This window comes from Acanthopagrus latus, chromosome 18 (assembly GCF_904848185.1).
Source record: "Acanthopagrus latus isolate v.2019 chromosome 18, fAcaLat1.1, whole genome shotgun sequence".
Taxonomy (NCBI): Eukaryota; Metazoa; Chordata; class Actinopteri; order Spariformes; family Sparidae; genus Acanthopagrus; species Acanthopagrus latus.
The window spans coordinates 6,197,578-6,214,627 of record NC_051056.1 but is presented as its reverse complement, the minus strand read 5'-3'; the positions used below and the strand labels follow the sequence as shown (position 1 = coordinate 6,214,627).

Here is a 17,050-nt window from a genome sequence, read left to right as displayed (position 1 = left end):
ACAGCTGAATAAAGAACAGTACCTTTGAAATCAGCTGCTCGCAGCAATGACTGCCCAACAGTTGTCGACTTCCAAGATAGCATTTAATAAACCGTTTAAAACAATCCTGCAAAAGTGGCATAATTCTTCAAAAACCACAAAGTGGATGTTGTAGTACACAGTATTGCACTGCTTTTCTTCAACAGTAACATAATTCCAGTCATGAATACCCCTTAACAAAGCTAGCCATGATATGCTAACCCCATCAGGTAGATAAGGGCTTGCTAGGATTTTAGTGTAGGAGGGAGCTGCCTGTGGTACAGCTGGTAAAACATCCCAGAGTAGACGGCTGGAAGCTCCTCCATGGTGAGATCGATCTTGTGGAAACCCTGCTCCAGGCCGTGAAGCAGCAGCCTGGCTACACGAGACGTGATAGGCGTGGTGTCGTGGGTCTTGGCAAGCTCGGAGAGGTCCAGCCACTCGCAGCGCAGACACTCCTGAGTGCAGAAGTTGATGTCGTAGGTGAGCGGGCTCAGTCGGCAGATGATGTACATGTCCGACATACCGAACGCCCCGGGGTGGTTGTGCTGCTGCCGGATGCTGAGCAGAGATCTAAACTCCGAGCGAACGCCTGTCTCCTCGAAGACTTCACGAACAGCAGTGGCACCTGAGAAGGATTCAAAATATAAATACATGTACGTGGAGGCATTTCAAAGATTCTGACATGAAGGAATACAGTTGCGTTCCCTTGTCAGAGTCATCTTGCAGACTGATGTTTAGCTGTGGGTAAAAGGGATATACATATATTTTTTGTAAAGATAAACATTTGACGCTGCTTTTTGGGGTGGGTCATGTATTAATATTAAAGCTGCTTTAAAAGTGTAAAAAAAGGTGAATTTGAAGAGACAGATATAAATCTTTGCATATATATCTTGTGCCTTATTTTGTACAGTTCAAATGAATGTATATGTTTCATCTTTAAAGGGTAACTTCTATATCTTTCAACCTGGAACAAATAATAATAATTTTTTTTTAGTCTCAGTGACTAATAGATGTAGTAGAGAGTGGCAGGGGTGATGTAGTTCTGTAGGCTAACCTGGCACTAACCCTAACCCTTCCCTTGACAAAAAGCCCATGGTATTGCTCCACTTGAGTTCGGATCTTTGCAGAAAATAAGTTCTGTGACAAACACGAGTTTATAATACATGTTTATGATACAAATGAAGTGTAAATGCCTAGTGAAAATGAAAGTGAAAACCTAATGTTAGGCCATAAAGGGATCACATCATGGACACATAACTCTAACAATCCTACCCTCTGCCTTTTGTTGGCCACCCATACATTTATAGTTGCTCCTTCTGGTCGCCCCTATTAAAAAAAATTTCCAGGGTCACCCCTGCAAACAATCACCAAATGTGGCTTGAAATAACCCTTTAATTCACCATGTCTCACATGATACATTATGGGACAAATACAACAAAAAACATGGGAGAATAAGGTCCAAGTTGCCAAAAGTTACCCTTTAAGTGTAATACTAAAATCGTAGGATTTAGTAAGATGTACTGTATCAGTCTTTTGCTCTGCTGAGCGTGACACTCACCAATATTTTCTCCTTGATCAGACAAACCACCGGGGAACTTCCAAGCATTCTTTGTCTGAAGCACAGGAGCAGAGTAAATTTGAACAACAATTGTGATAGATGGCACTGCTGTAAATGTATCTTAGTCATGTTAACATGTATACTAGGGATGAGAAAGTAAATCATTAGCTGTTCCTGGAACAGGCTGGGCTTAAAATGAAAGTGGGTGGAATTCATTGGAAGTAGTTGATTTACGTCTGAAATTGAGTGGGTTGATCAGAAGTTGCTCAATTTATTCTTTATTTAGTGAACACATTTTCTATAAATAATGAAAGGATGATAAATAAACTTCAGTCAACCAGCAAAGTACGTAGACACGGCTTGATGGGATGATACTCATACTTCCAAAAAGTATATTCTCCTGTTACAGCGAGCGTACTCGCTCAAGCCCTTATGTATACGAAAATGTACATTTTTGTTTTATTCAAGACAGTAACAATAATTAGTGGCTCATGTGTTAAAGGATCATCTTATTTATCGGAACTATAACTTACACAGGCAGAGAGATGTTTAACGCTCTCATCTGAACATCATTCATTCATCCATTCATGTTATGTGTTATATTTAGTGCCTCACTCTGGAGACTTTTGCATCTGATGCGGTGAAGTGTGTCTTCCGAAACTGTTTCACCACTTATCCTTGATATTTAATAACAGTTTGCTGCTGGTTAAATTATGATGTCAGTGTTGTATATATATTGTTGTAGTTACTTAAAGAATTGTGTATGCTGCGCTTGTCTCAGAAATACTTTGATTTTTTTTCTTGTTTTGCAAATCCTCTCTTTGTGAGGAACACAAATGCACTACTGCATTTATTTTCATGCGTTGTCAAAATGCTTTATTTTCTGGAGCGGTTTGTAAAATGTGCTGGTTGGAAGAAATAAACAAATTTTGTGTAACTTTAATAATTATGTGTGGTTTTTTGAGGGAGAAATGCCTCATCTCCACAGGAGCAGTCAGTGCTCAATGTTAAATTAATAATAGTATCAAAAACATTTGCTAGGAGGAGGTCAAACAAACAAACTGCTCACAGTACATCTACTAGGAAATGATGTGTAAATGTCTTTGGACAATGGTTGAATTAAACACTCATACTCCTTCGTCATTCAGAAAATTACCTCCAGTCCACTGGGGATCTGACCTGATGTGAGAGCGATAAAGTCCTGGTTTCTTTTCAGGAAGTTCGTAACCCTTTGCTACTGGCACATTCTGCCAGAGAGAGTCTACTGCCAAGGGCCAGACTGTTATAGAGCCCATTTCCAGTAAACAGCTCGATGGGGAGGAGGAGGAGCAGGAGGAGGAGGAGGAGGAGGAGGGGAAGAGATAAAACACTCCCCACACTTCCAGGCCACTAACTATTTCCCTCTGCTCCTGGAGAAAAGCCATTAAGATGCATTATATGCTGTTGAGAGGAGGCTGGGACACATGTTACATGTTGTGTGCAATGAAAGGGCAGCAAATAGGCCTACTAAAATTCTGTGCGAGTTGTAATATAACTAATGGAACTATATTTGTCATATGATCATTTCACAGTAACCATATACCCATTCCCAGACCCTTTTCCTTTTTTTTGAACTAGAATTGCTGAGAGGGTAAAGAGGAATGATCATAAAGATGGCAGATTAGGAGAAATGTTGCACATAATTGGAGAAATCTAATCCTGCAGAATGATTCACTTCTGTGCTGTGTACATATTTTTGGGTGACAAACGTTACTTTTAAGGTTTGATTAACACAAATGACACATCAAGGAATGTCGTATTTAGTCTGCAGAAGAGAACACATTAACTTCTGGTGCAGATCCAGATACAGAGATGGACCCAGAGTTTTTCTCACTTTCTTTAACCATATGGATATGGCCAGATAGGGTGTATTTTGAGAAATAATGCATGGATCTCAGTGTTTCCCATGAATGTACTTTATTTGGGTAGTGCGCTAAGGTATATTAATAGCTGCCCAAGTATATTTGGTGACCCATTCTAGAATTTTGTACTTATATTTTTTAAATCTGTCCTATAGAACAACGCCGTCTGTGATCCATTAACTAGTGCACGTCCTCACCTGTCTTCTCTAAATCATACATGCTCTGCAAAAAGAGAGATGCTCTCTAGTATTACCTCCCACATGTACACGTTGATTGTGATACGACCTCTCCTAGGCCTACTTATGCAGTCAATTTGTAAGAACTTGTCAGTGCACCCGGTTGCTGCGAGGCATGTTGGTTTTGATCACCTACTTGAGTAATAACAAGTTTCCTTCATAAGCAGTAAGCAATGTTAATGTAGGCAAAGTGATTCTAAACGAAACAAATTGTGTCTTATGATGCACTATAACAACTCTGGCATAATTATATAATCATTCTGTGGAGGCAGAGATTATTTCTTTTCATTCCAGCTGAAATTGGAACACTGACATTTTTTTTTGTCTTAAGAAGTAAAATGAAGGGTTTCCATGTTATATACATTATCTGTGTTTATTGAACATAAAAACAATGGACAGGCTGGTTATATAAGATTAGATTAGATTAGTAGATTAATCCTTTATTGTCACTATATACATGAAACTGTGAGGAACGTTTCTATGCTATTATTTTGTTCTTCATTCAAACAGATACCAGGATGTACTGTACATTCAAGATTCAAAATCGACTTTATTATCACTATATAACCAGGACTGTACAACAAAATAATGGTACATAATGTTATTGTATGACACGGTATATTGCCTGTGCAGTGAAACATCATTTACCCTGAGGTTTAGACCTTACACACCAATGTAAACCTGTGTTGGCACTTTGTGGTAAAGAGCAGTAAATATCTTAACATGCTGTTAATTTCAGTCTTTAATGGTGACGTGTGAATTTCTCATGTAGGCTGCTTCAAATGTTTTTGTAGCTTAAGTGCTGTGTGGTCACATTACAAAATGTTATGCTGAAGCTTTACTTGTGTTGAGGACAGAAGCTGCTGAATGCACCAGATGAGCTGAACTTGTTTAGTTCACGTCCCCACGGTCTGTGTCAAAGGGTCTTTACTCATTTATTCAAAAAGGGTTAGATGGTTTATCTTACACCATAATTGGCTTCCAAATTGCGGCATCGTGGTGCAATCACGTTCCTAAATTGGCTGCAATATTACTGAGAACGTAAACAAATCTGTGCAGAAACGGCTTTAAAAACAGGCCTGTTGTAAGTCGCCCTCTTAACATCTTGAGCTCCACAGCGGGGCTCTGTGAGAGCTGACGGAGACACACACTCCCAGTTGTTTGAGTGCATTCAGCTCATGTAAACAAGGTGTTTGCTTGAGGTCCACTAATGTTGTGTGGAGCTATGTTAAGTGTGAAAGGAGCTGAAGGTCTGAGAGGATTTCCATCCACGTTTGGAACAACAGAGGCAACTGTATGTCGCTAAATAAACAGAAGTAATCGCAGAGATTTTGAGCAGCACTGAGACATCTGCTGCTTCACTGGATGAAGGATCAGTCTCCCAAATTAGCTTTTTGGCATCGAGCAGGAAAGAGCTGCTTCCTGCCAATAACAATCTTTAACCAGCCAAAATGTGTCCGAATTTTTCTTTTTAACAAATGTGTCACTCTGGCCACTAACTCACTGCACCAAGTATTTGTACACCATTTGTTTATAGCCCCCTTTTCATACGCTGCGTTCATGATTAAAACTCATGCTTTTTGTAGATTTCGTAGGTTTTCTGAGGCAAACCAGCAAGTTTACAATGAAAGCTCATTGTCACAGCCAACACATGCACACAGTTAATATAAATAAAACAACATTTGGAAACTGTGCTTTTAAACGAGCTGTCAGGACTTCTGTATGGTTGTGATGTCAAAACTATACAGTCAATGCCTGCTCAGACCTGTGAGAGCTAACCAATTGGAGAAGACTGGCCTTTTCAGGAGAGGGGCCTTAAAGAGACAGGCACTAACATGTTGTGTTCAGACAGGGTAGAGGAGAGTTTTTTGAATACTAAATCAAGACATTCAATGAATATAGTGAAGTGCAGTTGCATACACTGTATGGAATATTCAAATAATAAAGTGAAACGTGTACCTTATTTCTGTCTTGGACGACAAGAACCTTTCCATTGGATTCATCAACGACTGCACCTGAACAAAAGAAAACATTCATTATTACATGACTGATTCAGTTTGAGGAATTCCAGATGTCAATCCCCTGGACAGAAACAAAACAGTTTGTCCTAACAAGGACAAACGTAAAAAGGTAATTTATAATTCCTGTTGGATGTTCTATGTTGTTACTGAGACTGAAACTCTGACAGGAAACACAGGGTCACTGAGTGCAATGTAGTTCTAGCTGCTGCTTGTAACTGAGAGGTTACACAACAACTTGAAAGGGAAAAGCTCATGTTGGGGAGACCTGTGGGCAGTCTTGCTAAATAGTAATTATTAGGTTGGACACAACATAAAATTTGCACCACGTAGAGGAACAAGTCAGGAGCTGCTCTCATGACACAACAGCTGTCTTTCAATGCGTCCCTGGTGTTTAATATCAATGCTTGTGGACAAACCAGTTAAATAATTGACAATAACGTTGCTGGGCTTGCTGCTCATCCCTGTTTGGCAAACCAGGATTATTCAACTTCTTGAGCTGTTTAGGGCAAAGCAAAAAATAAAACTGTAATAAAGAACCACTTGTCTTATACCCACAGTGCTATAAATTACTAGAATGGTACTACAGTTTTAGAGGTTCCAGATCTCTCTAACAGTAAGACCTCAATATAATTTAAACAAAGCACATTGTATCACGTGTCAGACAACATTCAAAGGCAAAAGTGTTTATACCATCTCCTGTCTTTCGGTGAGGCTGGTTTTAACAATGGAGGATGTTTTTAAATGAATTAATATATTAGCGTAGGGCGGCTGTTCAGGGGCAGAGCCAGCGTCTTGTTAACGAAAGGTTGCTGGTTTGATTCCCCTGGTCTGTATGTCTAAGTGTCCTTGGGCAAGATACTAGCCCCAGACTGCTCCTGATGTGCTGGTCGGCAGCCACCGCCATCAGTGTATGAATACTATTTTATGGACCTAACAATCTAATCAAGACAATCAACAGATTCATCAACAATGATAATAATCTTTAGTTGCCGCGTAGAGGTCTAAAACTTATGGGTTAAAATTGGTGGTAGACCGATTATCAGCACAGCCAATTATTGGGTCCGATAGTCAGCATTTTACCAATAATTGCTAGCGGTGCTTTTTGTGTCTGATTGCTGATAAAATTAATTGATTCAATATCAGAGAATGAAAATACTAGTACCCCAAATTGTAATCAAGTACAGTACTTGATTGAATTGTAGTTGTACATTCCATCACTGGTTATTTTTTGACACATATCATATTTTTATTGCAAATTCATATTGATTCCTAATATTAGGTATCGGTCTCCTTGATAACTAATAATCAGTGTCGTATCATCCCTGAAAAAAACAAATCAATCAACCCCTCGTTGAAATAAAACAGATTGTCAGGAAAGGCGAATGGGTTCTTTAGTGTAAACAGAGTCTGAGTGACTTAGCTGTACTTGCAAATGATGTGGACACCCCACTTCACTATTTACACTTTTTTCCCGCCTGTTTGAGCATTTTCTTTTTTTCCCCAGCAGGACATGACTAAGAGAGGCTATGTGCTGCTGCTGACAGCTCAGGAGGAGGAGGAGGATGATGAGGGAGAACGGGCCACTTTCTTTTCCGGTCGCTCCGTCTGACTGGGACGGGCCTCCTTAAATGAATGTCACAGATGTGTAAAGAGGGATGGGTCGTCTTAAAGGCCTGACTTGGAGTTCCATGTGGAAACTGATGTCATCCCCGATCCCTGTGCCATATGGCGGTTCACAGAAGGAGGCCTGGCTGCTGCTAAGGGAGGCTATCATTATGTAGCCTTCGGCCTAGGAAACAAAGTGCTCACAAGGAGACAGGAGGAAAATAATGTGGATATGAATGATGAGACAGAAAGCCAAGAGGCCATCATCAGAGGCGGATTGTGGGGTTTATAGTAAAAAACTGTTAATCTCTTGAGGTCGCAGTTGGCCTCTGAGCCACAAGAAAGTTTGAGGTCTTCTACTAGATCATGATTCATGTACGCTTCTCCTTCTGCTTTTCAATTCTATAACAATTATATGGTCAAAGTAATATCTACAGTGTAGTACGTATAATAGTATCTAACAACGGAGAGGAGAGGTCAATTAGACTTTTATTGCGATGCCGAGGACCTTGCTTTTGTTCCGCGAGGTTGGAATACATCTGCTGCTTTAGTTTGCATACATACTCTACTGTAAGGTGGGGAGATGGCATTGGAAAGACTGAGTGGTGCCAAAATACAATCACTGAGGGTTCAGTGAGTCACTATGTGATGCAACAAACCATAAAACACTCCTTATGATTCACTACGCTGATTCTAATTTGTATATATATATATATATACACACATATATACACACACACATATATATATATATATATATATATATATATATATATATATATATATATATATATATCTCAGCAAAAATGTAATTCCTTTATTTTACTTCTTGTTAGGACTCTGGTAATACCTGGTATTAACATCCAATCACAAGGGAGCAGCTTTAAGATATATCTTGAGTGACCACTTGTGATTGGATCGCCCTTCCCAGATCTATAAATAAATAAACACATACATCACTGGGAACAACAGACATATTTCCCACAAAGATAGAAAACATTTCTAGTCATTTGCTGAATTTACAAGAAGATAAACAATATTAAGAATTAATCATGGACAGCAATCACAAAGTTCATAAAGTTTCTCCTAAATGGAAAAAAACTCAAAGTTTAGTGATTTTAAGGGAGTTTAGGGACTCCTGGGAAGACGTAGCCTATATTGGTTAGGTTTTTATGTATTTGTAAAATTTGACATGTTTACCATTAGGGATGGGCAATATGGCCAAAAGTGTAATCACGATATGTTATTTTATATTGATCGATGTTGATAATTATCACCATATATATAGTTTATGGTGATAATTATAAAACAATAGTTTTAAGAGTATTCTTCTTAGGACAGACCCCAAAACAAATCAGAAGGTTAATTATGGTTTATAAAATACAATTATTTGTTGTCAGATACTAGATGACAAACATTCAACAGAACCAACCAAATGGCTTTATGTTAAACACTGAATAAATAGAAATAAAAGTATGTACAACAAAGTGCTTGTTTCAGACATGTCTCAAACATTTTAGAGGTGGTATACTGAAGTGAACATTGATTAAATAAAATAAAATAAAAAGGTGAATGTTGAGGATGATTGAGCTACTGTATCCTGTGAATACTGCACATTCTTAAGCCTGCAGGTATTTGTTCAGTTCAGCTTCATCAGCCTTCTGTTCCGTAAGACCTGATGTGGTTCAGACATGTGACCAGACCTCACATCATGTCTGAGCTGCTGCTCCACCTGTACCCTCCACTCTGTGTACAGCTGAGGGGCTGATGTTTGGCAGAGTGTACTTAGCATCTGTCATTAGCTTCTTGAAGCCCTGTTTTTAAATGGTGCTTATAGACATCATATCTTTAGCAGTACAGTACATAATTGCGCTGGTTGTGTCTTTGTACGGTTTCAGTTTCTCCTCATATGGGACGATGGCTACAAAAGCAGCAGTGATTGTTGGTTGTCGAACTGAAGTATGACTAGCAGAAGCAGTGGGGCTGGTCTGTTGGCTAATTGTGGAGAGGCTAAGACTAGCATGGAAGCACACTGATGCTTTCGGAGTTCTGTTTGGGACTGTACCTGTTGAGGTGATGGAAGAGGTTTTTGGTCGTAGACACATTTTGCACCTAATGCTGGTCTGACATTTGTCAGACTTCAGGTACCCAAACTATTTCCAAATAAGTGAAGTAGTGTGACCTTTCTTCGGTTGAATTTCTTTGTCTTTGCCAATTTCCTCGCATTCGGTTACTCTAGTCAGACTGCTCACGTTCTTGTGTCGTCTCGACACCATCATTTTGAGTTGTTGTTTGTGGGAGGGGCCAGAAACATGCATCCACCACGTGCATCTGTTTCTCTGCTGCGTGATTGGCTGTTGGTGTAGTGTTTTGTAGGTAGAGGACAATGCACTCAAAATATACATTTATAAATAAATAAATAAATAAACAAGCAAATGTATCTAAAATAAATGTAGTCAATTTATCATCGTTAACGTGAACAATTTTATCGTGAAAATGATCAAGATCGTTTTTTTGGCCAGCCCTATTTATCATCAATAAAATGTTCTTTTTATTTTCAAAATGTTTGTGTAGATGGTGAAACTGGTTGGAGCAATGTGTTCACACAGACACACTTTACACACTTCTTACAATGAGAGAAACAACATGAAGTGGTGAATGAAGATTTTACAAGGCATGGGTGACATTGTTGTAGCGTTGTTGTTTGCTAACTAATTTAAATCTATCCCCACTAAACTACTCTCTAAATTGAGTCTGGAGATATTGCAGTTGCTGGTTCGATGGTTAGATCAGTAAAAACAGGCAGCAACACTGGCAGGTTAAGAGAGCCCAAACGTGATTAACACCACAGTGAACTCTGTGGAAGTCTGACAGCATGTAATCATTATGTCCGTTGTTGTGGCTTCTTCTTCTTGTTTCACAGAGGATGTCTGCTGCAATCTCAGGTTTAGTTCAAATAGTGAAGGGCTCTGAACATGAGAGCTCCGATGAGATCAGATTTAGCTGACCCCATTGGGCTTCACTGTAAATCTCAATCTCAAACTTGTCATATATCACTTGGATGGATTATGACACAACATGCAGCAACTGTAAGGAACATCACACGGATGAAACACTGACTGAATGAATACTGGAAAGAGACATCAAATTCCTTTAAACAGCAGAACAAAGGGGTCAAAGTCATTGACCAGAAGTCCACAGACAGCCGGAAGATGACTAAGGAGGGCATTCAGATCCAGCTGAGATCTTTCCCCACATATGGCGCCTTGTTATCACATATGACACTTGAGTCAAATGATAAGCAAACTTCATCTAATATAAAACACCACTACATGCTGTTGAAAGCTCCAACAAAGTGGAGCTTAAGTGTTATTTTAGTCAAACTGATGTTTGTATTCTAGTGTATTCTAAGATCCCAAAAGAGTCACCAAAAGTCAACCTGAGGATTAACAGTGTGGTCAGTGGAGGTTGCTTCAACCTTAACACATACACTTTTAACATTTACGTTCAGGTTGGACAGTTTAAAAGCCACCAGGTGCTCATATTCCCTGTGCCAGACTGTACAGCAGCGTTTGAAACTAAAAGCATTTACTCACCTGCTATACTTCACTAAAAATTCAAGATGGTTGCACACAGAAAATATTTTCTTAATGTCAACTTCCTTTGGTGTGTTAAAAAGGTTCTTATGCTTGAAAGTTACAAAGTACAAATGAGAGCTCCTTTCAAAAAACGCTGCTTCTGAATTGCTAGCCCTGTCAGTAGTCCTGCCTTTAAATATGAGACTTTATAACATCACACTATGTTAAAATGTTACAGATGTGCATATTTTATGCCTTTACTCATGGTAAAGGTGAGGCTAACTGGAAGCTGAAAATGACAGAGCTGATCGGAGATACAATCAGTGCTGCTGGCTCAGGCATGTGTGAGCTGACCAATCAGAGCAGACTGGATAGTCAGGAGGGGGAGGCTTAAAGAGATAGGAGTTAAACAGAGCATCTCAGGCTGCTTCACTTGGCAGTATGAGAAAACTGACGTGTTTTTTTTTTTGAACATTAAATCCTGTAAGCCTCCTCTAATAGTAACCCACAATTAAATTATAAACCTGATAAAATGAGTGTAATATGTCTGTTCTTAGAATAAAATACAATGTAGAGAAAGCTCAAGCAGAATGATCTCTGACCACACTAAAATACAAACGTATTAACTGTGTGACTTATTTCTTATAACTGCAGTGTTATACCTCCAATGACTGATCATTCTGAGTTGTTCTCTTGTCTTACAAAATTAAGAGCTGAGAGCAACAACAGCCAAAGCAAACAAGCATCAGTTCATCTAAACAGCTGCGTGTTTCAGATTCCTAAACTAGGTTTCATCAGTGTTTGTGTGTCAGGTCCTTCTGGAAACAAAAAGGGAGTTTCTGGTCCCCATTTCATAGTGAGGGATGCTCTGGACATGTTCTGACATGCACTAGGTGCACCCACTCCTTTGTGAAAAGAATAAACGACACTCTGCCCTCTGCTGGACAAACAGAAGCATTGCATGCTTCAGGTCAGTACCTCCTCTCTTTGTTGCTCCTCTCCCCACATTCAGTCCTGAGGAGTGAATTTCCATTGACGCAAGTGAAATGGGCCAAAGTTGAAAAATGCACAACAACCGAACAGACAAATAACTCCTCATGAAACCAACCTCTTAAAAAGAAAGACTAGTAAACTTAGACTTTAACTTGATTTTGTCATCATTGATTAATCTGTTATTTATTTTCTCCATTAATTGATTCATTGTTTGGTTTATAAAATGTCAGACAATAGTGTTAAATGTCGATCAGTGGTTTTTTGAAAGCCCCCGATAATGTTTCCAAATGTCTTGTTTTGGCCACAACCTGAAGATATTCAGTTAACTGTCATATAGGAGGGAAGGAGCAAGAAAATATTCACATTCAAGAAGCTGGATTCCAAGAATTTTTGTAGTAGTTGCAATTCTCAAGGAAACAATTATTAACAGTTTTGTTGTGTGATAAACTTACTTTACTAAGCTTAAACTCATATTTTATCATAGCTTTTTCTAAATTATTTTAAAGTATTTCCTCTCTAAAACCCTGGAACACTATGTCAACAACAGACTGTCTGTCTTTCACAAACTGATCTCCTTGACTCCAGTCGGTCAGGCTCCAGGACTGCTCACTCCACTGAGACGGACCTACTCTCACTGACTCCCACGAAGTCCCTCCGTGCTGCCAGAGCATCATCCCACTCATCCATCCTCATTCTCCTCGACCTATCTTCTGCGTCTGACACAGTCAACCATCAAATCCTCCTCTCTACTTTGGTGGAACTTGGCATCGCTAACTTTGCACTAACCTGGTTCAAACCATACCTGACAAATTGCACTTTTCAGGTCACATGAAATAGCTCCTCGTCCAAAGCCTTGCTTTCTGGAAACTGGTGTCCCTAGAGGCACAGCACTAGGACCGTTTCTGTTTTCACCAAACACTAGATCACTCAGCTCTGCAACTACATCACATGGATTCTCTTACCACTGTTATGCAGACGACACCCAACTGTTCTTCTCTTTTCCCCATCCTCCTCCAACACCCACATTGCAACGCCACTCCTCTGTGACCTCCACTGGCTTACTGTCAGGGCGCATACAGGATTTAAGACAATGCTACTGGCCTTCAAGACCGTCAGTGACACTGCACCAATCTACGTCCAAACACTTGTCAGACTACACGCCCCTGCGCAAGCATTTTGCTCTACATCAGCTGGTACTGCCATTGCTGAGAGCAAACAAAGTTCGCTCAGCAAAGTCATGACTCTTCTCTGTTTTGGCGCCTGAGTGGTGAAATGAACACCAATGCCAGGACAGCGGAGTCACTCGGGATCTTTTGCAGAAGACTCAAGACTTACTTGTTCAGACTTTACCTCTACCCTGCATAGCATACCTCCCTGCCACCCCCTGAAGCCCCCCCCAAAAGTAAAAAAGAAGAAGAAAAATGATATGCACTTGTATGTTCTTATGCTTAGCACTTAAATCATAGCACTTATGTACTTAAAGTATTTTTGATTGTTAGAAGCTACTTTGCTCAGATGAGGGCTTGAACATTGTTTCTATTCTTTTCATACTTACTTCATCAATAGTGATATGTTGTGGTTTCTTTCTTGTGACAAATGTACTTATTGTAAGTTGCTTTGAAAAAAAGCGTCTGCTAAATGCCCTAAATGTAAATGTGAATATGAACAATAAACAATAACTAAATTCAGTGAGATGTGAGGATGCAATTATGATATGAGTTTTGATATGGTACTTCATAAGTGCTGTAAATCTTGGATGGTATAACTACAGGCAACCATGGATGTTTGCATGTGCAATTAACTCACTCCTCAATTACAACAACAGTATATTGGTGTGACAAGAAAGTCTTCACACAAGGTCAACTTCATAGCTTTTGTCTGGAGCGTTCAACTGTTTGTTACAGTTGTCACTGATCCATCACAACTGAGTGAACTACTGCTGATAAAGACTGTGAGATGTGGTTGAAACCTCAGGGAAAAGCTGGTAAGTGGACCTTTAGTTAAGATCTCTCTGTCTGTTATCTACCAACCTATTTCCTGACTCATGCTTGAACTTTTAGGCTAATTATCTCTACCTGCAACTCCGATTTGGTGAGTTGCAAACCCAGGCAGCCTGCTTTCCCCGTCTCCCAGCCAGAGAGCCAACACAGCGTGGTTGTCTTTGGCGTGGTGGAAGGTGAAGCCATGAGTGGAGGCGGCGGATGCACATCGGCTCAGTGAGATGGGCACTCGAAGCCACACCGCAACTTTCCCATCTGCTTTCCACTGGAGCAAAGAATCTGCAGAGTACACAAGACACAAGTTCAGGATCATCCACAAACTTTGTTTGAAAATGCATTTTTATTACTGACACTGCTGCTTTATTAAATATCACAGTGCAGAAACAGACAGGAAATGTCATTCATGATGCTTGATCGGATTTCGGTGACAAGATGACAGCTAACAGAAGCAGTTTGGTGGAAGTAGCCTAAAGGTTAAAGGAAGCAGAGCTACAGAGTGGAGGGGGGAAATCCAAACTGTGACTGAAAGAATGCATGGAGGAACAATACAGTGCTGAAACAGTTCAACACTTAATCCATTTCTTCAATTGTACTGGTTGTATAGAAACTACACTGATGACTGACTAATTGTTTGAGTCATTGAGAAATCAAGATGCTCCGAATTCCAAAAACTTTGATGGAAAGATTTGTTGCTCTGCTCTCATTTTAAGATCATTCTAAATTAAGTATCGTGATTTGAACTCATTTATTTTGATGGTTAATTGGACAAAGAAAGCAATCTGAAGATCTTCCCTTGGCTCTGGGAATTTATTTGGATTGTTGAATAATCTGCTGATTATTGAATACTACTACTACTACTAATAATAATATTGAAAAGAAAGAGAAAATTGTGAAAATTGTCCAAGGTGACCTCCTCCAATGTCTTGTTTTGTCCACATTTAAGGTGCTGGAATCTGAGAATTCTGAATTTTTCTCTTAAAAACTCAAACCCATTAATCACTTATCGAAATAGTTGAAAACTAATCTATTAATCAGTGCAGCTCTGCTATCTGTCTATCAAGAAAAATATTGAAAGATACCTCAATTATGAAAATAATGGGCCAGTTATTTGCTGATATAATGAATTAGAAATCCCCTGTCTTTAGTTTACCATGACTTTATCTTTGAGCAGGACATTTCCTGAACTAAGTGGCTCCCTTCTTTTCCTCTGCCATTATAATGGGATAACTACATAAAAGGCTTCTTAACGCAATTTAAATGTTTTATTACTGCTACACTACATGATTACAATATTTCATCACTTATTACTATGGACCCAAGTCACTCTCCAGAGGTAATCTGACCTGAACATACATTGCAAAGATTAAATCCATGTTTTGCACATTATAGTGCAATGATTCAGTTTATGTATAAAGGTTAAGGTGAATGAATTGTGCATTGATGACCTGTGCATTGTTTCTCTCCTCAGATTACCTCCATCTCTCCTGTACATCAGACTCCAGGACTAACCTTGCAGCATTCTGCTGAATGAGCTTTCGCTGATGTCCGCCGGTAAACCGACCTCAGCCAGGTTGACTGTCACTCCACCGAACCGGTCCACTCTCCCTGTCAGGACACTTGTCCCCTCCACTCTGTGCAGTTGAAAACGAGTTGTATGCATTGAAAACGCACGGACAGCTGACCGTGCGGGACATGAAGCTCTGCTGCAAAACCGTCTTCCGACCGACGGTAAAAGCTTGACAACAAAAGCACAAGCAGCCATTATACTACTATCAAAACGGTGTACATATAGTTCTTGATTAATACTCAGCCGGCATGTGGGTGAAGTGCAGGACGGTTACGTAAAACTCCGCCCCGGAGGTTGCATAAATACCGTAATGCACCGGAAAAAGGAGCTCGAGGACTAGCTAGCTAGGTAATGCTGTCACAAACTAAATTAACACGTCGGATAATTTAGGAAATTAATACTTAAAGTGTAATTTGCAGATCTCAACCTTACTTCAAAATAATAACTAGCGTATGGTGTTAAATTCGGCTCACAAGTTTGCTAGTAAACCAGTTTGAAAAAGCGAAATATCTGCTTTTACAATTGTTTATTGTGGCTCGTTTGGGCGTTTTCGTCCGGCGCAATGAAGCTAACAAGAAATCCAAAGTTACCTATAAAAACAATGAAGAAACGCTGCTTGGCACATAAGGGTTATGCCGAATTGAATAACATCCCTTAGTTATGTTTGTCGTCTATTTAAATCTCTTGATCTACATTTCCAACTGGCTAATAACCAAGAAAAATCTTTAAATTGCATGATTTGTTAATGTAGTTTTGCATTGTTTTTTGTCAAAGACAGATAAGCTCCAGACTCTTAACGTTAAAATTTTCCAAGATAAAACCACCCGTTATCAATTGTTAGCGGTTTGTATGACTTCCAAACCTCCCCGCATGGATGTTTATAATGTAATACATAAATAAAGAATATTCCGTAAAATCTCAGGCAGGGTCGTGAGGATTTACGGCAAAAGGGGGCGGGGCTAAATTCAACCAGGAAGTTTACGGCACAGCTCCATGTTTACACATGTTTGCAAGTTCACGTGGGGAATATTTTCACTATTAAAATGTCTTCAAAGAAAAATAAAAGCAAATCGAAAAAAGTGAATGAAGGGGAAGGTTCACTGTTACTGAAGGAGGGCTCGGATGACTCGTCCAGCCTGCAAACATCCAGCCATGAAGGAAGAAACTGCAAAAGTTTAAACTCTTTCACTGTCATCGACTTCATTGAAAAGGGTAAGACTTGGCTGCACAATGCTAAAAGTTTAACAGGCGTTGTCTCGTAGTCGTAGCGCATGAAACTGCGTTCAGCGAATGAACCGTTCTGTAGTGTGAAGATGGAGGACGAGGATCTGTCCTGGTCTGTGTTGCACTCGGTGATGCTGTTGGATGCTGAGATGCTGTAACTGAACCACCACCTGTGCTGCTCGGTATGAAGGCAAGGACGGAGACACATTTGTCATAGTTAGGGGATTAAAATGAGCCACTGACTGAGGCCAAATTGCCTTTCAGCTTTGAGGCAATTCAAGGATGCTCATCCAAACTGTCTGTCAGGCAAACATGTAGATATCTTCCGAAGTTCAGCCACTTTCTC

The 17,050-nt window shown here is 39.7% G+C and overlaps 2 protein-coding genes across 2 annotated transcripts in view; one reads left to right on the top strand and one right to left on the bottom strand.

Moving 5' to 3' along the window:
• Nucleotides 1-64: 64 nt before the first annotated feature.
• Nucleotides 65-15,814, bottom strand: nudt6 (nudix (nucleoside diphosphate linked moiety X)-type motif 6). Its single transcript, XM_037076772.1, has 5 exons — nucleotides 15,423-15,814; nucleotides 13,989-14,192; nucleotides 5,676-5,731; nucleotides 1,580-1,634; nucleotides 65-646 (listed from the first exon to the last, which is right to left on the bottom strand). The coding sequence occupies exons 1-5, from the start codon at nucleotides 15,673-15,675 to the stop codon at nucleotides 264-266; spliced, it is 951 nt and encodes a 316-aa protein (XP_036932667.1). The 5' UTR covers nucleotides 15,676-15,814; the 3' UTR covers nucleotides 65-263.
• A 570-nt stretch (nucleotides 15,815-16,384) lies between these two features.
• spata5 (spermatogenesis associated 5) overlaps nucleotides 16,385-17,050 on the top strand; it is a 116,452-nt gene continuing 115,786 nt past the window's right edge. Inside the window, exon 1 of the mRNA XM_037076770.1 lies at nucleotides 16,385-16,692. Within this exon, the coding sequence (XP_036932665.1) occupies nucleotides 16,524-16,692 (169 nt within the window). The 5' untranslated portion in view covers nucleotides 16,385-16,523. The remainder of the gene's footprint in view (nucleotides 16,693-17,050) is intronic.

Coding starts and splice junctions, on each gene's coding strand:
- nudt6 (XM_037076772.1), bottom strand. CDS start 15,675: ATGGCTGCTTGTGCTTTTGTTGTCAAGCTTTTACCGTCGGTCGGAAGA. Junction 1,635..5,675: donor TCGTCCAAGACAGAAATAAG/GTACACGTTTCA, acceptor CCTGTGCTTCAG/ACAAAGAATGCTTGGAAGTT. Junction 647..1,579: donor TGATCAAGGAGAAAATATTG/GTGAGTGTCACG, acceptor AATCCTTCTCAG/GTGCCACTGCTGTTCGTGAA.